The sequence below is a fragment of the Archocentrus centrarchus genome, chromosome 19 (assembly GCF_007364275.1).
Source record: "Archocentrus centrarchus isolate MPI-CPG fArcCen1 chromosome 19, fArcCen1, whole genome shotgun sequence".
NCBI classification, from domain to species: Eukaryota; Metazoa; Chordata; class Actinopteri; order Cichliformes; family Cichlidae; genus Archocentrus; species Archocentrus centrarchus.
Window position 1 is genome coordinate 26,931,805 of NC_044364.1, and position 25,185 is coordinate 26,956,989.

The 25,185-nt window shown below is 41.3% G+C and overlaps 3 protein-coding genes across 6 annotated transcripts; 2 read left to right on the plus strand and 1 right to left on the minus strand.

Annotated features, from left to right (window-relative positions):
• Window positions 1–7,938: 7,938 nt before the first annotated feature.
• LOC115797967 (transcription initiation factor IIB-like) lies at window positions 7,939–11,088 on the plus strand. Of its 2 annotated transcripts, XM_030754578.1 has the most exons (3): window positions 7,939–8,060; window positions 8,442–8,695; window positions 9,385–11,088. In XM_030754578.1, the coding sequence occupies exons 2-3, from the start codon at window positions 8,456–8,458 to the stop codon at window positions 10,387–10,389; spliced, it is 1,245 nt and encodes a 414-aa protein (XP_030610438.1). In that variant the 5' UTR covers window positions 7,939–8,060; window positions 8,442–8,455; the 3' UTR covers window positions 10,390–11,088. The 2 variants fall into 2 exon arrangements, with proteins under 2 accessions (XP_030610438.1, XP_030610437.1); XM_030754577.1 differs by having other exon boundaries at window positions 7,999–8,695.
• A 1,345-nt stretch (window positions 11,089–12,433) lies between these two features.
• arhgap12b (Rho GTPase activating protein 12b) lies at window positions 12,434–15,221 on the minus strand. 3 transcript variants are annotated; one of them, XM_030754589.1, is made up of 7 exons: window positions 15,061–15,221; window positions 14,786–14,920; window positions 14,455–14,553; window positions 14,271–14,348; window positions 14,047–14,178; window positions 13,851–13,956; window positions 12,434–13,531 (listed from the first exon to the last, which is right to left on the minus strand). In XM_030754589.1, exons 2-7 carry the CDS (start codon window positions 14,844–14,846, stop codon window positions 13,360–13,362), a joined length of 648 nt encoding a protein of 215 aa, XP_030610449.1. In that variant the 5' UTR covers window positions 14,847–14,920; window positions 15,061–15,221; the 3' UTR covers window positions 12,434–13,359. The 3 variants fall into 3 exon arrangements, with proteins under 3 accessions (XP_030610449.1, XP_030610450.1, XP_030610451.1); XM_030754590.1 differs by having other exon boundaries at window positions 15,027–15,185; XM_030754591.1 differs by having other exon boundaries at window positions 15,031–15,172.
• A 1,962-nt stretch (window positions 15,222–17,183) lies between these two features.
• tex47 (testis expressed 47) lies at window positions 17,184–24,654 on the plus strand. Its single transcript, XM_030754588.1, has 8 exons — window positions 17,184–17,563; window positions 19,631–19,703; window positions 21,349–21,452; window positions 21,544–21,608; window positions 23,678–23,753; window positions 23,916–24,047; window positions 24,154–24,301; window positions 24,463–24,654. Exons 1-8 carry the CDS (start codon window positions 17,462–17,464, stop codon window positions 24,477–24,479), a joined length of 717 nt encoding a protein of 238 aa, XP_030610448.1. The 5' UTR covers window positions 17,184–17,461; the 3' UTR covers window positions 24,480–24,654.
• The last annotated feature ends 531 nt before the right edge of the window (window positions 24,655–25,185 follow it).

Sequence of the window (25,185 nt, forward strand, 5' to 3'; positions counted from 1 at the left end):
CTGATTTCAGGTCCGACTCTTGCGTATGGCGTCCCCCAAGGTTCTGTTTTGGGCCCTCTGCTCTTTCTGTTATATTTGCTCCCTTTGAGGCATGTTCTAAACACTTTTGAGGGAATATCGTACCACTGTTATGCTGATGACATCCAGCTGTATATTTCTTTCAAGCATGAACATGTCTCAAAGTTGGAGGTACTAATAATGTGTTTAAAATCCATTAAAAGCTGGCTAGCCGAAAATTTTCTTCAACTTGATAAGGACAAAACTGAAATTCTGATCTGTGCTCCGGATAGATCTGTCTCTAATATAATGATAGCCCTTGGTCCTCTTGCTAAATTCGTTAAGCCTTCTATTAAGAACCTTGGGATAACCTTTGACCCTGCCTTATGCTTGACTCTCAGTTAAATCTTTGACCATTCTTGTTTCTTCCACCTTAGGAATATTGCTAAGCTTACCTCCATCATATCTCCTTCTGAACTTGAGATGGTTATTCATGCATTTAGATCTTCTCATTCGCCTGGACTATTGTAATGCATTGTTTACCTGTCTTAGCAAACATTCCTGGAGCGTTTACAGGCTGTTCAGAATGCTGCTGCTAGCTTCTGACTAAATCTTCCAAATATTCTCACATCACGCCGCTTCTGATTCAGTTACACTGGCTACCTGTGAAATTTAGAGTACAGTTTAAGATTTTGGTACTTACATTTAGAGCTCTTCACGAGCAAGCCCCACTATATATCAGTGAACTCCTTCACTTATATACTCCTTCTAGATCACTGCGGTCATGTGATCAAGGACTACTGTCTGTGCATTCTACAAGACTGAGAACGAAAGGAGACAGAGCTTTTGCCTCAGTGGCTCCCCCGTCTCTGGAACTCTCTCCCTGTCCATCTTAAGAGCGGCGGACTCACTGATGCATTTTAAAGGTCTTTTAAAAACACATCTTTTAGCTTGGCATTTGTTAATTTGTTTTAATTTGTTTTTATTATTCTTTGTCCTGTTGTGAAGCACTTTGTAACATCTGTTTTGAGAGGTGCTATATAAATAAAGCTTACTTACTTACTTACACTATACGGTTGGGGCCATAAGTACTTGGACAATGACAATTTTTGTATTTTTTTTTTTTTTCCTTTCACCTGCATCAACATCTCTTTCTGTGTAGAGCTACCAAATGCAAGCCCAACACCTGCACTCAGCTCCAGATCTTTGATGGAATAATGAGGGAGAGGCCTCACCTGGCCAACTACCTTTGAGCCTCGGTTAATGCTGGGCAGGAGCCCAGCATTAACCTGGAGAGGCCTGAGCTCATCCACCCCAAACAATTCTTGTTAGTACAACAAATCTCTGATTGTGAGCAAAGACAGCCCAAAACTTCACACAGGTAACAACTGCATTACACGTGTGGAAGTGCGAGGTGTACAAAACAGCACAGCAGCCGTGTTCAGACTGATTACACAACTACAGCGGTTGTGACGTGCACCCAGAGCCCTGCAGATGTGGTCCATTAACCGTCACCAGCACCATCTGTGTGCCTGGGTGAGAAACTCTGACAGAGACAGCACATCTGTAAATGGCATCAAAATGCACGAGATCCTTTTTATTATCAGTTTTTGTGACCGATGGTCTTCCTAAATTTACTCTTGAAAATTTTTTAAAAAGCTGTAAACTGACTACTTCAAAGTTAAAGGAGGCTCTTTGCGCACCCTTCTGTTAACTCAGACTGAATCAGCAGAGTCTGTTTGCAGAGGGTGAAACACGGATGCTTCTTTAAAGCTACCATTTCCCTTAAATGCATCGCATGCAGGTAATTATAACGTTTCTGTTTTGATACATTAATATCAATGAATGACAACTTAAAAATAGAGACATGTTTGTGTCTGTGTGCGCCCGTCCCTCCAAACAGTGAAGCATCATCAAGCTCATTTTATAACTTATGGCTCTTATTAGAGTCAGAAAGGAGGAGTATCCAGGGTATCCTCATTAACATCTTATCATCAATGGTGTGGAAATCCACCGCTCACTCATCATATTTGTTTCAAAACTCCAAGATGGCGGCCTAGCAACACAGCTGCCAAGTTGGAAGCGGATAAAGAGACAAAGAGACGGGAAGAACATGCGCAGAGTTCTTGACTTATTCGATTAAGTACACGATGCTTTGTTTGCTATAATCTGTCCATTAATGCTGCTGCTCTGCTGCCACAGTGATGGTCACAGGCTGTGTTCTGCTTACATCAGCATAGATGAGATACACGGGATTTTCTTTCCCCTGTTTAGTTAATATTGCAGTGTAGATAATATTGGTTCTGTGCTGTGATTATCAGACTAGCACAATAATGAACAATAATGCGAGGAAGGAGAAAAACTCATTTATCAGCTGCACGAATGAACAAAGAAAAACAGTTTGTGGCAGTATATGTTGTAATTTGACGACTCACCCACTGATATATTAATTTGCCCCATTCCTCAGGTCGTCTCCACATGACTAAACACAGAGACTTGTTTTTGTCCAACCATTCGAGGTTGCCTGAAGACAACAAATAAGATAAAATAAATAAAGACAATAAGATAAAAAAAAAATCTTATGACACTGCTAGCAGGTAGAGAGAATAAAACTCACCTTTTTTCCTCAGTTCCTCAAACACAACTTGAATTGCTTCCATTGACAGTTTTCCTGGCGTTCAGTTAAGGCCAAGAGAAATGTGAGAAATGTGCAAAAGCATAATCAGTGTATTAATGCCAGCTCGATTTTTTTAAATGTCTTATCTTGCCCTCAGCGCAAAAAGGCTGAGAAAAAACATTCGGTGTTCATGTTATGACCTCAGTCCCAGTCAGTTTTGTATCAGGCCCAAATCAAGAGGGAAACCTCAAAATAAATCAGTCAGTCAAGCCGAGCAAGAGAGAGAGGAGGCTCTGTCCTAAAAAGCTAAAAAAAAAATTTTTTTAAATCCTACAGTGACTGTAATATGTGTCAGCATGAATATCTTGTGGGTTTGCTTTTATATCCCACTAAAAGCAGCAAGACTATAAACCTTTCACGTGATTTAACAATTGAAACATGAGAAAGAAACGATTTAAACTTGCAGTTTTTTTCCAGTAAACAGTAAAATAATAAAATGCTGTCTCAGAGTGAACCACAGGTGGACTTTCAGGATACGTTCTTCTTGTTGTTGAACATGGGGCTTTCCTGAGCCTCCATGACATCCAGGGTATAGAGCTTGTGATGCCGGCAGTAGGACAGAGCCAGCGAGCACCACGCTGCCAGCTGCGTCTGTCTTGTGTCCACATTGGGCTGTAGCCTGAGGATGAAGAGGTGAAAAAGAAGACAGAAAGATGATATCTAAGATCATGCAAACACCAAATGCAATTCAAATTTGATGCATTTTTTTTTTAAACGAATAGTTTTACTGAATAAGCCAATTTAATTACTTTATATTCTGATAGCTTAATCTATAAGGAGTATGGCAACATTTTTTTAGTAGATTTAGATTTCATATTAGAAATCTAAATCTACTAAAAGATTTCATATTAGAAATCTACATCAGAAAAACATAGCTCCTAAGCTTTAAAATAAGTGCAGCAGAGTAAATGCTGTGGCCCTCTTTAGACTCACCCCCTGCATGTTTTAGGTATTGCTGCTAGAAAGAGAGAGAAGTGCTGCTTTCCAGGTGCAGCAGAGTCTACAAGACCTGTGCCAAATTTAAAGAGCTGGCAGTTTACCCACACATACAGAGACAGCTTTTATTTTAGCTTCGTCTTAATTTAGCTGTGCTGTCACTGTCGAAAACAAACAGGGGGTGCATGAGAGCTGCTAAAACTCTTCTCCACATGTCAGATATGTACACAGGTGATTAGACGATTTATGGATATTTTAATGTAAAAATACCAGCTACAAGGAAAACTGCTCACTAGCTAGGGTCTGTTTTAGCCCGTTTGCTTCACAGGTGAATTTTACTTTATTTTGCTGGCCCTGAGCCATCAGGCCATTGGTTACGTTGAACCCCGATCATATCTTTCAGGCCTCATAGTATCATATCATCCCAACAGAGCACCTTGCTCTCAGACTGCAGGCTTATTTATGGTTCCTAGAGTCTCTAAAAGTAGGATGGGAGGCAGAACCTTCAGAAATCAAGCCCCTCTCCTGCACAACCAGCTCCCAGCCTGGGGTCAGAAGGCAGACGCCCTCTTTACTTTTAAAATTAGGCTTCACATTAGGGCTTGATCAGGTGTTGCTATAGATTCAGGCTTCTGGGGGACTTCCTGTGATGCAGTGAGCACCTAACGTTTATCTACTCTCTCCTGCAGTTTGTCCTCTTTCCCCTCACACCTCACCTGTCACAGGAGATGGCTGCTCCTCCTTAATCCTAGTCTTATTAAAAGGGAGTTCTTTCCTCTCATTGTCACCACGTCATGCTTACAGGGGATCATCTGATCACTGGGATTTTCTCTCTTATATAGTACGGTCTTTACCTTACAATATAAAGTACCCTAAGGTGAATTGATGCTACATCAATAAAACTGACAAGAACTAAATTGAACATCCATTTTGAGCCAGTAAAAACGCAGAGGGACTGTCTTAAAACAAATAGGATAGCTATCAAAAAACACACACGAGAGGAAAATGATATGTAGGTCCGTAGGTCCGTAGGTCGGCTGGGTTCAGCATTAGAGATAGGGTGAGGCCCTCAGACAGGGATCTGGGAGTAGAACTGCTGCTGCTGCTGACAGAAAGGAGCCTATTGAAGTGATCTGGGCATCTGGTTAGGATGTCTCCTGAGCACCTCTCTTTGGAGGTTTTCCAGGTACGCCCAACTGTCAGGAGATCCCGGGGTAGACCCAGAACCCGCTGGCCTAGGGACACCTTGGGATCCCCCAGAAGGAACTGGAAAGTGTGGCTGGGGAGAGAGAGAGATGTCTGGAATACCCTGCCTAACCTACTGCCACTGCGGCCTGACTTTGGATAAGCAGAAGACATGAATGAATGGATGGACTTCACTCAAAAGTGTTTAATTGCAAGTAGAGTACATTTGTGATTAAATTGAGAATCCAAAGGTTTTCCTGCTGTTAATCCTGTTGTTGATCTACCCTAAAAACTGTAACTCATGTTTAGCAACATCCACACTTAGTACAAGAGAGAGGGAGCACCAATACGCAGATACATTTACACTAAACCTCCATCCTATTGAGAGCAAGAGCGATACATGAACTTTATGCATCTGAGCTGCTTTTGTCCCACAATTTCTGATGCTGTCACGAGTAAAAAGTCATTTATTAACAGTTACAAAGTGTCCACACTTCAGGTCATAAAACCCGTCTTTTTATTGCAGTCCTACTCCCCTCAGCAGGTTACGATTTACTCGCTGTGTTAGTGCTTTACAGGGATTTCAGCACTGGAGTCTTCCTGGCTTGTATCACACCAAAATCTGTAACCCTGGATGGTCACCATGGCCACTGTGAGGTTAATATCTCTGCGTTTAGGTGACAACGAGGTGGAGTTCAGGTTATTTGGAAGCTCATCCTAATATATCAGCTCCCTGGAGCTAACAGCTAAACTCCCAAAATTCAAACACGCTACGATGGAATGTTTGCTTGTTAGTGTTTTAATATAGTTGCCTCAAGTCGAGCCTTAAAGGGTCGCTGAGCCAAACCGAGACGAGTTGTTAAATAAACTTCAGAAAGCCAGTGAATGTAAGCTCACTTCCCTAGCAATCCGTTTCGTTTGGCTGGTTAGCGTGCTAACATGGTGCTAGCTCGTATATCAGCTCTCGCCGACTCATTCATGCACTGAAAACTGATTTACATGTTCAAAAAAATCTCCTTTGAAAATGGCTCAGAAAGATGTGACTCACGTGAAAAACGGTGGGAAATTGTACTGCCACGCCTTCCGGAAGCGCGTCCAACCCCTCAAATGGTTCCGACTCAGAAACTTCCGAATTACGGATGGAAAGATGTCTTAAGACTGATTTCTTTTTCTAATGATTACATTTATAACACAGTACCCACAAAAATCACAGCTTAATGTTTTATTATTTTTCCAAATTTTTTTGTACATTTATTTAATGACAACATGTGATGTCTTTTTGTCAGTGGTTACTCTTTTGGCATTTTTAAAGGCTTTTATGAAATATGATTTCCTCAGTCTCTTCAGCACATGTAGTCAAAGTCACATAATAATAATAACGCAACAAATCAGGAGATTATCTTATCATTTTCACTCAGGTTTGTTAAAAGTGTGACTGTATGATATCCAGGGGTGAAAGTAGTTTTAAATTCTTATGGACTCCAGAATATCCACCATATCGCTTGAATGTGGAGAAGCTGCCTCTGGGGATTCTTCAAGGCAGGGTTATAATAGTTTTGGATTTTACATTATCATTTAGTTTTAGTTAGAGAAAAAAAAAAGTAAAAACTAATTCAGTTAGTTTTAATTAGTTTTCACAGTGGTTTTGCTCGTCTTTATTAGTTTTTATTTTAGGTTTAATGCTTAGTTTTAGTTTAGTTTCGTTAGTTTCAGTTTTAGTTTTAGTATTTTCATACTTTGTCAGGTGCAAGATTCAATGCGCAAAAGTGACTATTGTGTAATAAAAACTCAACAAAAGATACCATAAAGAAATATATTCAACAACCAACGGTTCACAAGACAGAAGCACTACACGCTAAATGTGTAATAATTAGGACACACATGAACATCAACAGGGAGAAACAAAGAAAAACATGAACTCCCAAACTCAATAAATTCTACAATAAACTCCAGTGTCAGTGCAGTAGATTAACAACACCTACATGTGGTGTTTGATAAAAACAAACTCTTTGAAGGAGTAGAAGCTCAAATCCAGCTGCATCCTGATGTTCTCCACCACCCGAAGCTGCTTCTGTTTTGGAGCTAGCTTGGTTATATGCTCGCTGATTAGACTTGCAGGGTCTTTGCAGCCTCTGTACACAACCTACAGAAGTGTCCGACCTCATGTCCGCATTTATTCTTGTGTAGCTGTGTGTGTTGTGTGTGTTAATTACCTTGTGGTCGTGTGCTGCGGTGCCAGCTGGGACTTTTTTTGGTCCTCGCTCTTTGTGCTCAGTTTTTTGGCTGCAAACACATTTGTCCCTGTTTTTCCACATCCTTCATTTCCTCACGTCCATTCCGACAGTTAGCAGTCTCCCTCCAGGAATTTGCTGACATTTGTGAGTCCTTATACTGATGCTTTGATTATTATTCCTGATTATTATTCTCTCACTGATAAAGTAGACGGAAACGCACAAGAACTGAACAGATTAACCACAGCGTTGCGGCAGCGTGGACCCGCTCTGACCCCTATCGGTTCAGAGCGACTCTGCCGCTTTCTCGTGCACACGCACGCACACAGCTGCCCGACGGCGCTCCCAGCTTAAACTCGGAGAGCGGAAAAATGATCAATACACAATAATTTCAGTTAGTTTTAGTTATTTTTTTAAACTCACAATACAGTTTTAGTTAGTAATCGTTTTTTCCTTTTAATTGTAGTTTTTATTTATTTCAGTTAACGACAATGTTTTTTCAATTTCAGTTTTCGTTATTTCGTTTGTTTTCGTTAACTATAATAACCCTGCTTCAAGGCGACTCCTCTTGGTAGACGGAGCTCCTTTGTTAACGGAGGGAGTCGGGGTCTTGTCTGGTTTACCCATGACAACTCGCTCGAAACACTCGTCAATATAAATCTGCAGACTGTCCAGGTCCTCTTGCTGTCCTCCAGTGCGCTTCAGTTAGTGACTATCTAGCTAATAGAAATTTTATAGCCTTTAAAGTTGTCTAGAACTGAGCTGGCGAAAAATAAATTCACTAGAATATCAATGGCTCGCGTCCTAGCGCGATACTGCCGAGATTCGCGTTGAAGTCTCGCGTTACTACAGCATAGGTACATCACCATGGTAACTTGTGGAATGTTTATGGAACACTACTGGCAGTTAGTCACATGATCAGTGAACTTGTAACAATGTAACAAAACATCAAAGCACCTGGTCTATAAAAAGCTACTGCAAACTCAGAAGGAGCCACTTGCTAATCTGAAGCTGTCGCGATTCAAGAGATACGAGTAAGTAAACAAACAATCCATGTAAAATATCCTAAACCACACAACCCACATTTCCAAAAAAATACTGGCCTTCAGTTTATATTTTTATGTATTTTTCGGGCTATAAGGCACACTTAAAATCCTTAAATTTCCTCGAAAATCGGCAGTGCGCCATATGGTCCGAAAAATAAGGTAAACGATTTGCAACACATTTGAATCTTGTACGTGATTGCAAGTAGTATAAATCCAACATATCTAATCAAATCTGTTTTTCGGTAAAATGCTGTAACAAATTTATTCTTTGAGAAAATTAATTTGACCAACGTATACTCATTTACAATTTGATGCCTTCTAAATGCCTCCAGTCCCCTTTTCTCACCACTGTATTGTTGTCATTTATAGATACAAAATCCACAATGTCTAAAAGAAAGGCCGACCACGAAACGGAGGCTCCAGTAAAACGGAGGGTCATTGAGCTTCCCATTCCTTCCATGAACTGGAAGGAAGATGTGTCCATGGTCAAAGGGCAAAAGCGGAAGGACCATGGAGAATGCTCCTCCATACCAGCAAAGAAAAAGAAACTTTTCGAGCATGTGCCCAATGACAGGGAGCAACCATCCTCCTCCATGGACACCATGAAACAAGATACATTTCCAGTAAGTATTTTCAGGTATTCTCAGGCATAAGAGCACGTGTGTTTTTATTTTCCATGCTAAAATGTCCAAGCTGACTCTTAAAAAAAAAACTCCCCACACAGTCCCATGGTAAAATGTCTGACTTTACAGTGGATATAAATATGTTTACAGCCTCATACAAAAAAACCAAAAAACTTTTGGTTCATCTAATTTCCGCCTCTATCTCAACTGTACAGGTGGTTAATTTTTATACAATTTAAAGTTTGTTTAATTTTTCATATTCTTGAGGCCGTAGCTGCTTTCAGTGAGTGACATGTAAATTAATATTAGTGAGGCAGAAATATGGAGCTCTAAACAATATACAGTATATATAAATTAAAGCCGCGAGTGGTGATGATTGGGCCCTTGCACCTGGCGCGCGTCGACCCGTGGTGCGTTTGAGCTGTGCTGCACTCTGAAGTTTTTTTATCGTGATGGTGTACAGAATGTCTGTTACCAATTTTACTGACAGTTTTGAAAACTATGTAAGGCCAGCTTCTTAAGGCTTTCCTGTGCTCACTAGGTGGTGCTGCGACTGTCAGTAAATATTATCATATGTATGGGTTCAGGGGCGGACCCTCATCCTACTGAAGACTGAAGACTACTGAAAAGCACAGAGTATAACAGAAATGTTAATCCACTGACTCATCATAATTTATCATCTTTCCCAGGTCATTTTAAAACAACCCACTGGATTTGGGGGCAGAGTGACGAGTGACATGGCGTCTACAAGCTGCAGAAATGCTGCAAAGAGGCTGGGCAGAGCTCACTGTCCCTACCACCCTGATGCCTACCTGGTGGAGGACTACTCAGCAGGGGACTTGATCTGCACTGAATGCGGCCTTGTTGTAGTTGACCGATGTATTGATGTAGCTGCTGAGTGGAGGGTGTTTTCCAGTGAGGAAGACCTCAAAGACCCATCCAGAGTGGGAGACGCCCAGAACCTGCTACTCAATGGAGGAGACTTAACCACCATGATCAGCAAGGGAACAGGAGCTGCCAGCTTTGATGAATTTGGAAACCCAAAGTACCAAAACAGGCAAACCATGAGCAGCTCCGACCAGTCCATGCTCAACACCTTCGAAGCGATCAGCACCATGGCGGATCGCATCCACCTGATGGGGATCATTGTAGACAGAGCAAACCGCTTAGTCAAGCGGGTTTATGAACAGAAGATCCTGAAGGGCCGAGTCAATGCCATCGCGTCAGCCTGTCTCTTCATCGCCTGCAGAGAAGAGGGTGTACCGCGATCCTACAAAGACATCTGCGCTGTGTTCGAACTCTCAATGAAAGAAATTCGTAGGTGCGTCGGTTTGATCATGAGGGGACTACAGATCGTTTTGGACCCCATCAAAGCAGAAGACTTTACGCTCCGCTTCTCCTCCAACCTCGGCTTGCCTAAAGAGGTGCAAAAAGCGGCCACCTTCATCGCCAGGAAGGCTGAGGAGCTCTACCTTGTGCCTGGCAGGTCCCCCGTATCGGTAGCTGCAGCTGCCATCTACATGGCTTCCCAGGCTTCTGCAGAGAAGAAGACTCGGAAAGAAATTGGAGACATGGCTGGTGTTGTAGACGTCACGGTCAGAGCGTCTTATCAACTCATCTATCCACGGGCTGCAGAGCTTTTCCCTCCAGACTTCAAATTTGACACACCTGTTCATAAACTGCCCCAGCTGTGAAGAATACTCCTCCTATGCAGCACCGAATTTTTCTGCTGTACTGAAATGGTTATGAATATTTTTTTTCTCTCATGGTTAAAATTTTATTGTGAAGAAATTTACAAAGTCACTAGAAAAAACATTTCCTGCAGAAAATGCAATGTGAATGCTGAACACTATTGTTGTCATGTTCAGTTTTGCTCCCCCTTATCTCATCAGTGTAATTTGGTTCACCTGTGTTCCCTCCTGTTTCCACTTCTCTCATTAGCCCTCCTGTGTATTTAAGTTCTGTGTTTTCTATGCCTGTTGTTGCATTGTCATTTGTTCCCCTGCTGTTTTTGCCTTTGCTCCTGGAATTCAAGGCAAGTTTTTTTTTTTTTTTTGGGTTATCCTTAATTTGCTGCTGGTTCTATCCAGCACTTGCCAATAAATTGATATTTTACCTCCATCTGGTGTATCCTGAATCTACACTATATTGCCAAACATATGCACTCTTCCATCTTAATCCCTGAATTCAGGTATTCCAGTCACTTCCATGGCCACAGGTGTATAAACCAAGCACCTAGGCATGCAGACTGATCCTACAAACATTTGAGAAAGAATGGGTCGCTCTCAGGAGCTCAGTGAATTCCAGCGTGGTACGGTGCAACAAGTCCAGTCTTTAAATTTCCTCACTACTAAATATGCCACAGCCATTGGGAATGACAGTGTCTCACAGTGGTTGGACACATGAAATGACAGAGTGGGGTCAGTGGATACTGAGGGGCATAGTGTGCAGAGGTCACCAAATTTCTGCTGTCAGTCACTACAGACCTCCAAACTTTTTAAGATTAAGATTAAGATAGTGTTTATTTGTCACATGCACAGTTATACACAGTACAATGCACAGTGAAATGTATTTTGTACCTGCAACCATATATACTTCATGTGGCCTTTAGATTATCTCAAGAACAGCACATAGAGAGCTTCATGGAATGGGTTTCCATGGCTGAGCAGCTGCATCCAAGCCTTAGAACGCCAAGCACAATGCAGAGTGCTTGGTGATCTAAGGCCAAGCACCTCATCCAGCCAATCATGTTAAGAAATGAAGATGATTGGCTGGATGAGGTGTCAAACAAAACAGTCCCCCCACAAACTATTCAGGCTACAGGTGATAGCACGCAAAGGACAACATCATCACTGATATTCTTCAGGGCTGAGTTCAGTTGCTTCAGATATAAGTATTTTAAGGAAATCTGTGAATGTGAGTGTGAATGATTGTCTGTCTCTGCGTTAGCATTGCGATAGATTGGCAACCTGTCCAGGGTGTACCCCACCTCTGGCCTTATGATAGCTGGGATAGGCTCCACCCCCATCCCTGAATTGGATAAGTGTAAGAAAATGGATGGATGGATGAAAGTACTTATGTGAAATTGTGCAGATTATTACAACTACTGTGTATATCATATTCGTTTACTTACTACTACTATTACTACAACAGTTACTACTACTTACACTTGGTAGTGCATATTTTTCTTCCGCTACTACAAAGTGTTTGTTGAAGAACCTTTCTGAGGGTCTCCTCATCAGTGGTAATGGTGAGGAACCCCCAAAACTGTGTACTAGAACACCTTTCCTTGATACATAGTCAAAATGATAAACCTTATTTATCTTGTACTGGGCTTCGGTGCTGCTCCTCAGTTCACTGACTGAAAACAGCTGTTTCAGCTGCTTCCCCTTTAAGCCAGCTGTAATCTGATTTGCTCTTTCCACAGCAGGTGGGCGGGTCTTTCTGTGTACCTGTGATGGCCATATCAGGGATATCCCTGCTCAGTGACATCAAACATATCAAAGAGTAGAAAAAACGGTTTTAAACTGAGGGCTTAAAGCAGTCTGAAGCTTGAACTTTTCAATCACAGGGATTCCTTCCACATACACTGACCTCGTTATCTGAACCTTTAACTATTTTTATATAAACACCCATGATGGTAAAAATATATGTGTAACGTACATACTAGGTCCCCTGGAATGAGAAAAAAAAAACAGCTGACACATGATTAACAAGAATACACAAACATTTTTTCAGCAAAGTTATTTTATTATGAGATAACTTGTGCATTTCACCAACTTTCAGCATAAATATGCCATCTAGATCTATTTACATGTCATACATTTTTCTAAAATCAACTTTTCTCTTCTGACTTTACTCCAGACTGTCGCTACTTTATAACTCTATGCTGCTAAACATTTTCTTCAAGTACAGAACAATTGGAAAATTATGTTTTCAGTGGAAAATAATCTACAGGTTGCACAAGTATTCTAAGTCTCCATCATCTACTTCACAACAGGAAGTATTAATATTTATTTTTTATACATTTCTATATTACAATAAAATTCTTGGGTGAAAATGAGGCTGAAGAAAGAATATTAGAATAAAATCTCAGATATTGCCATGAGTGATATACCTCAAATTTCTAAAAAATAAAGATAAAAGCAATAAAAGATCATCTGCTAAAGAGGGCATTAATGCTTTTTTCCAAGTTTGACCTACTAGTTTTATTATCACTGAGATTTAGACAAACCCAAACAAACAACAAAAAAAAAAAGCAATAAAATCTCCAGAAAGTGACCTGTGAGATTTCGACTCCCAGAGCCTCGGGGAGGGGGAGCAATTCAGTGGCTTTGGGACGGTAAACCAAACCACGCCTGTCTACACCCATGTAGCTGCAATACTGCCAAAGAAGGTCCTAACAGTGTAAGCTGCACACGACAGAGAAAATCCAGATAAAACAGTGGTTAAACATGCTTCAAACATCCTCAGCAAAGAGCACTTGAAAATCCCTCTCCTAGTCTGATTAAACTTGAAGGAGCCTTTCACATATTTTACAGAAGGAGTTTAATTTTCCAGGATACACACTGAAGCTGCTGATGTGCAAATCCAAAGGTAAATCTAGCACTTTAAACAACTTGAAAACATTTACACGTTGGCCTGGGTCTGTACCACGAGCTCGTTTACTGGAAGAGATAATTATTTTCATTCAGGATGAACTCCACTATCTGGTTCTGGAAGACCATGTACATGGCGATATTTCCAGACTCCATCTCCGGCCGAAGCAGCGTTGGGCCGAACACGATTGCCACATTCTGTACAGTCATACGATTATCCTGTCCATATTCAATAACTCTGTCAAAGAAAATGAATAATGGTGAGAGAAGTGAATCTTTATATTTTCCCCATTTTCAAGTCTGCAACTAACACTTATGTTCATAAAGTATTTTAAAAAAGTGAAAGTTTCCCATTTCATCATTAAAATCTTCATAAAGTGATGCTGACAATCCAACAGTCCATTATGATAACGTTAAAATCATTTAAAAAAGCAATTTTGCACCTTCTAAAATGACTCGAAACACTCTCAGTTTCAACATTATAATTTTTTTAAAATACAGTAAGCAAAAATCTTACTGCTAAAATGCAGAGGACAGAAGTAAAAGGTGCTGCAAACCTGTGTAAATGCCCAAAAAGGAGCCGCATTGTGTCATGGTTTGGATCCGGAAGTGACTCGATGAGGTCACGCATCTGATTCCGTTTTGTGTGGTTATCAGGAATTCCTAGAAAGACACAGCAAAAGTTAATGATCAGTTTCATGTATAAAATGGGTCACACAGTGGTTCAAATTAGACTTATTAAAAAATCCTCACTGATGGCTGAGATGAACTTATTAAAGTGGCTGTATGGGAAAAGCGGCTCAGGCAGCTCCCGGAAAAATAACTTCAGTGCTCCGGTGATGACGTGAACATCTTCCCACTGACCGTCCTCGAGGTCCAGCTCATCTGTTTAAACACAACACACACACATAGTGCCTGTTCCCTGCACATGAGGTGACTCAGTGAATTATTCAGTTTAACTCGCTAATTGATTTTACCATGATCGGCCTTGAAGCGCAGTTTCTGAATGACAGCGAGGTTCCCACTGACTCTGTAGAGTCCATCGATGTCCAAACCTAGAAATCAACAAGTACGCAGCACCAGCGGGTCAGCTGCTAAGTCACACGCACAGGAAAAAATACTTCATAATTATTCTGCTGTGATATAAATAAAGTGTGGTACCTCTCCGTTCTACTGCATGAATACATTTCTGCACAAAACTCGGAACAGTGGTCTTCTCATGTGAGCACAGTGTTGCAAGATCACAACCAAAGACATTTTCTGCAAACAAGTAGAACAGTTTTATTAGCCATAATATCATGAACAGAAAAAAGAAGTGATCTGAAGTGAAATTAAGTTGGAAAATGCAAAGCAGTTCGTATTTAAATGCACACGTAGGCGCAAACATCAGGGCTCGGTGTTTTGTAGGAGCAAAGACTGATTTTTCCCTCCTATTCAAATCAGCCAAAGCCTGCGAACAACAACAGCGCTCAGCACGCTCGTCTGTAATCACCTCTGATGTAGCCTTTTTCTTTGACCGTCTGCAGCGTGGGACGCTTCATGAGGAACTTCATCAGTTTGGTTCGGACCTTCTTCTGGTCCTCACCCGCAGTGCTGGGTCCACCTGTATTTGTGACGCTTGCTCTGGCTGAGGAGAGCAACAGCAGACATTTAAAATGGTTGTGAGGGTGGCTCTCATTACCTGATATATAAAACTGAATCACAGTGATCATATTGTTAAAATCAGAGCTTACTTGCTTTCTCAGTGAAGGAAGAAGGTAAACGTACATTTCCTCTTGTCTATGCCGCCTCCCGCCTTTTCATCTATGTTGGGGATCTTTTCATAAAGGTCTCCATCCTCCTCCTCGGAATGATGTTCCTGGTACTCCTGATGAACACAGACAAACAAACAAAGTCAATCTTAATGTAGAGTTTCTACTGGATATTTAAAAGAACCATTTTACAGTTTTCTGTCCAGTACATGGCTAAAGACAGAAATCCAAAAGCATATCTAAGGAAAGTGTGAGACAATCATGTGTTTTCTAATGCTCTGCTTTTTCCCACAAATCAAATAAACTAGATATTAGATGTGAAATTCACTTTAATGATGCTAGAAGGTACATTTTTGTTTTTCAGCCAGAGCTACACTAGCTGTCCAAAGCGCTAAGCTAACTTCTGCCTCCCACTCTCTGGACGTCCAGTATTAAAGGGTCCACTTGGAAGACAGTCCAGAATCATGGGGCCCCTTTGGAGGTTTGGCCTCAAGATGGTCATTTTGTGAGGGTAAACATTTTTCTTCTGGGAATTCTGACCATGCATCCATTTTTTTCCACTTAGTCTATCCCAGCTGCCATAAGGCGAGAGGCAGGGTACACCCCGTGCAGGTCACCAGCCTGTCGCAGGGCCAACACAGAGAGACAGATCACCATTTACACTCACAGGCACCAACTAACCTAACCCAGTAACTGTCTTTGGACTGTGGGAGGAAACCCACGCAGACACAGGGAGAACATGCAAACTCCACACGGAGAGGCCTGATGGTGGATTTGAACCCAGACCTTCGAGCTGTGAGGCAGCAGTGCTAACCACCACACCACCGTGCTGCAAAATTCTGACCATGTTTTTGATAAAAGGGGTTGATATTATAGTGATAGGTAAATTTTTAGATTTTTTTCTCGTCACTAATTCAGTCGTTGAAAAAGATGCATGCTTTCCCAGAATACCGTATTTTTCGGGCTATAAGGCGCACTTAAAATCCTTAAATTTCCTCAAAAATCGGCAGTGCGCCTTATAATCCGGTGCGCCTTGTGTGTGAATTTTTCTTGTGCTGACTGACCTTGAACCAATTTTATGTGGTACACTGTGCTCAAAAATATGTTTTAGTGCGCCTTTGGTAAGGGACGTTTAATAAATATCGAAATATTCCAGAGCGCACAAAGCCTACAACAGGGGGGGTGGGGGGGACGCTTTTCAAATAGTTGAGCGCTGCCGTCTGACCGCCGATGGCCGAGGCATCCACACCACTGCAATTGGGGGATCACACTCCTCAGCCTCCCCGGTAAGGTCTTAAATTATTGCGCTGTCCTTGTTTTTTTTGTTGTTGTTGTTTTTAACATTTATTGCACTTATTCTGTCAGAGATTGTCTTTCACATTTTCTCTGCTCTTTTTTTTTACAACTTTATTCAGAACTGTACTTCTATTACAGATACAACAGTCTTGAAAAACCAGTGTACACTGATGAACATAGGACATACCAGAGAAGAAAAGTATAAACATAAAACCCCCCAAAATAGACAAATGTCAAAACAGAATAGACAGAAGAAAAAAAAAAGAAAAAATACATGAATAAATGCGAGTTACAAAGTTAAGTTATAGTCTTTACAGATATTTTTAATTTTTATAGCCTTTTTGTTATTTGAGTCTGAGATTGAATCAAGATACAGTTTTACATCTGTTACGAAGAGGTCAAAAAAGCGGTTTCCTATGCATTATTTTACTTTTATAAATATAAAACTTAGCAAGAAACAATATTAGGTTGATAAGAAATATGGGAGAGGAATCTTTCCTCTTGAAATCTGTGATACCAAACAAGACATATTCATAATAGAGAAGGAAATCTGGTTGGATATTATTGGATATCAGAGCAACAATGTCCTTCAAAAAGTTCTTCGAGTATGTACAATTCCAAAAAAGATTAAAAAAAAAAAAAAAAAGCTAACAAAAAGAACAGGAAATATCAAAATCAGCTTTGTATTTCTGAAGAAAGTGCTTAGTTGGATAAAATTTATGAATTAATTAGGTTTTCGCTGCTGTAACAGGAATTTGGGGATAAATATTACGTACATACGGCACAGTGCTTACGTACGTACTGACGTCAAACGCATGCTGGCGCGTCGTGTTGCGATGGTAACGGAGAACGAGCCGCAGCCAGGTGTGGAAAGCCTCCGATCTTTGCAAACAGAAAAGCGCGCTGATAAATAGATGAGCGGAAAGTTTGTGTTTAGTGATTGCGCGCTGATATTCGTGCGCCTTCAGGGCTTTGGCTACTACATCATCATCACATGCACGGGTTGCATACACGACCACACACGCGCGCGCACACACAACAACGCACGCACGCACTCACTGGGCCTTCACCACCCGAGTTACAACTGAAGAGCTCTCCGTCATCCATCATCTAACAGCGCGATGATCGGCAGGCAGCGGGAAGTGCGCAGTTTTCCAAGGATAAACAGAGAGGATGCAGACAGAGTCTCAGTGTTTGATGCGATTTACGGCAACATGAGAGAGGTTTGTGTAACTCACACGGCGGGAATATCAATGAAAATGTATGCGAGACCCCACATGCTGGAACACCCCCAAACACACAGCACCGTATGCAAGATGTCATTAAACGAGAACAATAAGTGCAGTCTCAGGTGCAGCTTTATTCCTTCATACAGCTGCATTCAATGAAGAGCTGCACAAAAAAATGTAAACATCGTTTGGCAGCTTTATAGTTTTTAAAAGTAGAGAAAGAAGGCATTAGACCCGAAACTGAGCCTAAACCAAAAGGTTCAGCATTCAGAGCCATTCACACTCCCTCCAAAAGCATTGGAACAGTGAGCCGCTCCCTTTATTTTTGCTGTAGACTGAAAATAGTTGGGTTTGAATATGAGACAAAAGATCAACATATCAGCTTTTATTTCCACATTTTCCAGGTATGGCCTCACTGTTCCTATACTTTCGTAGGGGAATGAACATTATATATACTTGATTCATACAAACCCAATTCCCAGAAAGCTGGGACACTGTGTAAATAAAAACAGAATGCAACGATTTGCAAATCTCATAGATCTATATTTTATTCACAATAGAACACTGAAAACACACAAAATGTTTAAACTGATACATTTTACTATTTCAAGGAAAACATGAGCTCATTTTGAATTTGATACCAGCAACATGTCACAAAACAGGCAGAAAAAAGCTGGAAAAGTAAGTGGTACTGAAAAGAAACGCTGGAGGGACTAATTAATTGGCAACAGGTCAGTAACATGACTGGGTATACAAAGATCATCGAGGTACGATTCTGTCATGGAAATCGCTGCATGGGCTCAGGAGCACTTCCAGAAATCACTGTTTGTGAACACAGCTCACCGTTCCATCTAAAGATGCAGAGAAGAAGCTATATGTGACCATGATCCAGTAATACCAACAAAGCTCATTTAACATTGAATGAGTGGAAAACTGTTCTGTGGCCAGATTAATTGAAATTTCAAATTCTTTTTGGAAACTATCAACCCTGCATCCTCTGGACTAAAGAGTAGGGAGACCATCTGGAAGCCTGTATCCCTGCTGGTCCCTCTGTGCCTGTGGGCCGCAGAGTGTGAAAGTCTTTTTTTAGTGAAGTCCTTGCATATTTCAGCAAGACAATTCTAAACCACTGCTGCTATTATAACAGCATGGCTTCGTAGTGGAAGAGTCGCTGGCTGCTCGCATCCAATGGTGTAGAATATTGTAAGATTAACGGTACTGGAGTCTGAGTCCTCGGATCATCACCATCCAGAAATGCTGTGATTCACCTGGAAGTGTCCACACACACACACACACACACACACACACACACACACACACACACACACACACACACACACACACACACACACACACACACACAGAGACCTCCTGTGTCCCTGTTTGAGGGGCTGTTTTTCTAAAACAAAGTTTTTATTAAAATAATCTGGTAAAAATGTGACCATGCAGACTCATTTTTAATGAAATTTAGTTTTCACTTTGTGACTCTGATCCAAAGGAGAGTTTTAATATTTTTCCCTGAACTCAGCCTCACATAAACCATCTATCATGGCTCTGATCACAGAGAGACTGGAAAACAGGAAAACCTTAGAGCAAATACAGATTACTATCTAAACACAGTGTCTGCTGCCTACATGAACCAGTCCTCTTCCTATTGGGGTCTTATTACCCTAATTATGAGGCTGTACTGGCCTGGGATTGGCTGATGTGTCAGTCACAGCAGTGTGTTGCAGCAGGCTTTGTTTAATAGGACCTGCAGAACAAAAGGTTTCTAGGATATAGGCTGTTATAAACAGTGACGGCGGGCAGCGAGATGGCAAAAACTGGTCCGGAGGAAGCAGAGGACAAAACTGGGACTAGTTTATTTCACCACTTACTGACACGGAGGAAGAATCTGGGGGATGATGCGGTTTGTATTTTGTTAAACATGAAAAGAATATTGGCATGTTACTGAAATATGCACCTAATAATGATCCTCCTCGTATGCCTGCCTTGCAGGTCAGACCTCCTTCTGTTGTTACTCTGCAGGCTTTCTAAGTCTTTCCCCCCTCCTCTCCACAGAAGATCGTCCTGCAGCGGCTGATCATGATTTCTCGGCTCCCCCATAACCTTGCCGATAGGACAGAACTGGGAGGTCAGCAAGCAATTACGTCAGAGCTACAAAGACCGAGGGACTAATCACCTGATGCCCAGTGATGCACAAATTATGTCTATATAATTTGCTGGTGGTCTTGTTTCCTGTGTTCGGTGCTTTTATAGCTTTCATGTCTCTGTGTGTGTGTGTGAGTCTGCAGGGCAGAAATCAGAATAGAAACCCAGCAAAAAAACTGAATACAGATTTTAGAAACCCTGTTATTAAAAAAAGAAAAATGTCTTAAAATGATTTTTTACATACATTTTTGTAGGTAATGCAACAAATTATATCCACTAAGATTCATCCATCCATCCATCCATCCATCCATTCGCTTCCGCACATCCTGTTAAGGGTCGCGGGGGGGCTGGAGCCTATCCCAGCTGTCATAGGGCGAGAGGCAGGGTACACCCTGAACAGGTCGCCAGCCTGTTGCAGGGCCCACTAAGATTCATTGTAAAAATTATTTTGAAAATGTTTAAGATAAAAGGGTTTGTTAGAGTTATGTTGGGCTGAAAGTCAGACTTCTCAGTGTCATGGAGGTGGCACCATGAAAAGTTATGCTGATGATCAGAGTTTCAGCTTAAAGTAATACAAAATGCAAGATTTTCTACCATGTGTCTGTTTTATGCAGCAACTAGAGCGCTGATTAGAAAAGTGATGAGTCTCTTTATCACAGTATGAATCAGTAAAAGTTCTTTCACTTTGATTTGGCTAAAAGCCGAGGTAGTTTCCACGGCTGTGGGACAGAACTGAATGCTGTGATATTTAAACATATCAGAGAAATGTTAGAGCGCTAATGTGCAGCTATTAAATGAGATTTATTATTTATTATGTTAGGTTATGAAAAAATTTTGCAGACACATCTGCAGAAAACCTTCAGAAATAAATGTGTCACTGTCACCTGCTCCTCTAATAATGTCTCTTGAGTGCAGTTTCCCGTGCTCATCCATCCATTTTCTTAGCTGCTTTTCTAATTCAAGGCTTTGGGAGAAACGCAGCCTGTTCCATCTGTTAAAGGGCAAAAGGCCTGGACAGGTCTGTCACATGACTTACACATAGAGAGAGACCTTTTCTTCCATCCATCCATCCATTCGCTTCCGCTCATCCTGTTAAGGGTCGCGGGGGGGGCTGGAGCCTATCCCAGCTGTCACAGGGCGAGAGGCAGGGTACACCCTGAACAGGTCGCCAGCCTGTTGCAGGGCCAACACAGAGTGACAGACAACCTTTCACACTCACATTCACGCGCTCATTCACACCTACGGGCAATTTAGAGTAGCCAATTAACCTAACCCCAGTAAGTGCATGTCTTTGGAATGTGGGAGGAAACCGGAGTACCCGGAGGAAACCCACGCAAGCACGGGGAGAACATGCAAACTCCACACAGACAGACACAGAGACCTTTTCTTATCACGCATATTTGTTTAATTGTGGGATGTCATTACATACTAGGAAGCACTAACCTATTAGCATAATTAAGGTCATTTTCTGCTGGCACAAATTTACTTGTTACGATCAAATATCTAATAATAAACAATATTCTGCTCCAGTTGTTTGCCAGTTTTTGGTAATAAGGTACATTAGCTTATGTCTAACCCTGTAGCACTAAAACAGACTGAGGTTGTTGCCTTCTCTTGTTTCCACACAGCTCATTATGAGAATCTCAACTTTCAGCTGAGCAAACAGTACATACGGGATCACATAACAGGTCTGCTGCTAATTTATCCATCCTTCCTGCTGCATATCATTGAAGTAAGTTCTCCTGCACACAAATATCTACATGACAAATGTATGAAGTTTATGAAAATGTGTGCTAACAGTTTCACTGTGCATCTGTCTTCAGTCATCCAGGGATATTCTAACTTCTGTATTGAGAGACCTCGAAGTTCTGCAACAGCAGCCACACCGGTAATCACACCTTCTCATACTGCAGATGAATCCTGTATATACTGTAAGTTGAGATACAGCACACCACATTATACTGATATTTATTGCTTGCCTGCTGTGTGTTCAGAAATTCATGCCACAGTACCTGCTGATTCAGCCAGTTCAGATTGATGATGTCTGAACAACCGAGTCCTTGCAGTCATTACGACACAAAGCTGCAGCATCTGGATTTGTGAGATGTGTCTCTGCTGCTGGGGTCCTGCTCAGGCTGTCTGACTGTGCCAGACCTCTGTGCTACTTATTGTTCTAATGACAGAAAAGTCCAAATGCAGCTTTTGGGATGAAAAACAACATTTTAACCCTAATCATAAATACAAGTAATAAAAAACACATCCTTCCAGTCAACAGCACCAACCAATGTGGCATTTACATGGATGTTTCTGTGATATTTTAGTAAAACTAAAAGCTGAACAGGACAAAACTGCACCATTTGTTAGTCATGTCTTTAATTATGCAAAAATTAAAGTCTTAGTACAGTTTAAACAGATGTGTTATCTAAAATCCACCTCTGTGCATTTGTTATGAAGGAGGTTAGAGACTAGAACTGTTCTTCAGCAGGTTGTAAACATGCTTCTTTCTGCTGTAAACTTGGAGCCAGCTTCAAGAGCACATCAGAAAAACTGCAGCTCTCACAACTTTATTTTTCATCATGATGTTTTATGCAGATATATAAAAGCTCAACTTGTACAAATATATGACAGCTCACTGTGATCCAAATGACTTTTTTTTTTTCCTTTTTCCTTACAATTTTGCACTTTAATAATGAGATGTGAACAAGAGGTTCAAAGTTCACTGTTATGAAGTAGTGTGCGCTCTAATTTTAGGCATACATACTGTGTGAGGACAGCTGCAGTGAGAAGATAGTTTAGTGTAGTTCACTTCTCTTCAGTAAATGCATAAATTAGCTTTTCAGCATCACTCTGAGACAGGATGTTTCTAATTTTAGAAATATTTCTTTAATATGTGCATTGAAGCACATATCCTGATCAAAAATGACTCCAAGATTTTTCAGTGTTATTGGAGGCCAAGGTAATACCAACCAGAGTAAGCATCTGGTTTGATACCATGTTTCTAAGATTTGTGGGGCCGAGTACAAGAACTTCAGTTTGATCTGAATTTAGAAGCAGGAAATTAGAGGTCATCCAGGCCTTAATGTCTTTAAGACATTCTTGCAGTTTAACTAATTGATGTGTGTCATTTGGCTTCATTGATAGATAAAGCTGAGTAGCATCTGCATAACAGTGAAAATTGATGCAATGCTTTCTAATAATACTGCCTAAGGGAAGCATGTAATAGTGTAAATAGAATTGGTCCTAGCACAGAACCCTGTGGAACTCCATAATTAACCTTAGTGTGTGAAGAAGACTCCCCATTTACATGAACAAATTGGAGCCTATTAGATAGATATGATGCAAACCACGGCAGTGCAGTACCTTTAATACCTATAGTATGCTCTAATCTCTGTAACAAAATGTTATGGTCAACAGTATCACTGTCAACCCCGCACTGAGGTCTAGCAGGACAAGCACAGAGACGAGTCCACTGTCAGAGTCCATAAATTAGCATTATTGGGTGACATGTCTGACATCCCTTTTGCCAGAGTAACAAAGTGAGGTTCATCAAGTGGGCTGTGATTGCAGTTAATAAATTATTGCCTTCAATCCATCCAGGGAGCTAAGATCTGGACTAAAGCAGTGGAGCTGTTGGGCGGTCTCACTGCTACTACTTACTTTACTTAGTCCTCTTCATCCCTTTTGGGACAGAAGGCCGCAAAGTCTCACTGGTAGTAGAGCTTAAAAAAAAAGATTCTACACTTGTTTGAATGAATCTTTGAATGCCTTCGGTTTGCAGCAGCTCTAAATGTTTTATCATGGGCGCTCAGAGGGGGCTGGATACTTCCAGTGCTTTTGTTGCTGTTGACCAACAGCTGCGCCTTCTGGCTGCAGGCAAAGAAATATTTACACTTTCACCCACAGCCTGCTGTTATACTGTGTGTGAACCATAGTAATAATTTGCACATCCTTTTTTAGAACCTTGCTGGAAGCTAAGATTGCCTTTGTGGACCATAACCCTCAAAGAAGGCTGTTCCAGCAGTGGAGCTACAAGGTTAGCTGTTTTCTATCTTTGCACTTGTGTTTGTAATATGAGGAATATGAAAATGAGAGACAAATGTATTAGTAAACAGATGGGACACCATAGTTTCAATTGTATTCATATCTGCTGACTTTAATTTGTCTCCTGTGTGTATGCATGTCTGTGCGTCTGAAGGTGCTGGATGCAGGTCAGGTGATTGAGGATCCTGTGGTTAAGATACTTGAGGACGAAGTGAGCACAGAGACCCTGGTGTGCAGAGTCCTGTCAACACTGCAAAATCTGAGTGAACAGCTTGAAACATCTCAGGTGTGTTTTTTTGTTTTTTTGCAGAGCATCTTATGATTTTTTTTTTCTGTTCTGATGGAAACTCAGTTATCAGTGTTTTTCTCTGACTGTCTGATTACAATGTAAGGCTGTTCCTGGGTCAGTGCTGGATAAGATGCCGGAGCTGGTCGTCCATCAGAAAATTCTGGAAAGGCTTTTAGGTCGGGATGAACTCCTGAGCCCACAGCAATACCTGCAGATGTACACCTCCACCTTAAATGTCAGCATCCAGATTGGTAAGACACATCTTCCAGATTGTGTAAGAGTGATAATAAGAAGTCTTCAGTGTGAAAACACACAACAACATTGTGTTGGTTTTTATGTTGGATGAGCTGCATATACAGTACATGCATCTACAGTTAACACCGTTAATGTTGACCCCCTGATGGTTTAACAGGACAATGGAGCCAGTAAACTTTCTACGTGCTGTTTAACTTCCTGGACAAAAGGTCAAAGGCCACCATGGTGTTTTCATCCTGGACAGCTTAAAGGACTAAATCAGCCATCACCAATAGGCGGACCTCGGTCCGGCATTTCACCATGCTGAGGAAAAAGATCCATGAATTCTCGGCAGCCCATTGATTGTCTGTGCGATTTTCTCATTTTAAAATAAATACATATTCAAAAACTGCGTGACTTATTGAACCAAAGGTTTCTGTAACATAACGGTGCAGTCAGGTGCAGCTCAGTGTTTCTACCCGTCAATAATTTGTGATTGTACAGTAGCTGTTCCCTCCCATGGAAAAAAAAGAGAACAATATCCAGAGCTGATCATACAGAGCCGTTCCACTTCCTTTGATCTCACTGTTCTGAAACTGGCTGTGAGCCCTCCATGGAGTCAGGGGAGCTAAATGGCAACAATCATTAATCCCCACAGACATTAGAATCTGAATTAAATAAAAACCACAGTAGAAGCTTTCATGTGTGTAAGCAGTAGCTGGTTGTGCAGGTTAACAGTGACTCTAAAGCTCCGATTATCCTACGCACAGGTCAGAGTGACATTTTCGTCATGAGATGGTGAGCGCGAGGGTCCGTGCAGGCATCTGTGTTTGCTGCCATCTCTTTGTGACCACGCACATGTAGGCAGATAAGTTATTTTACAATGTACCAACTGCAGCAG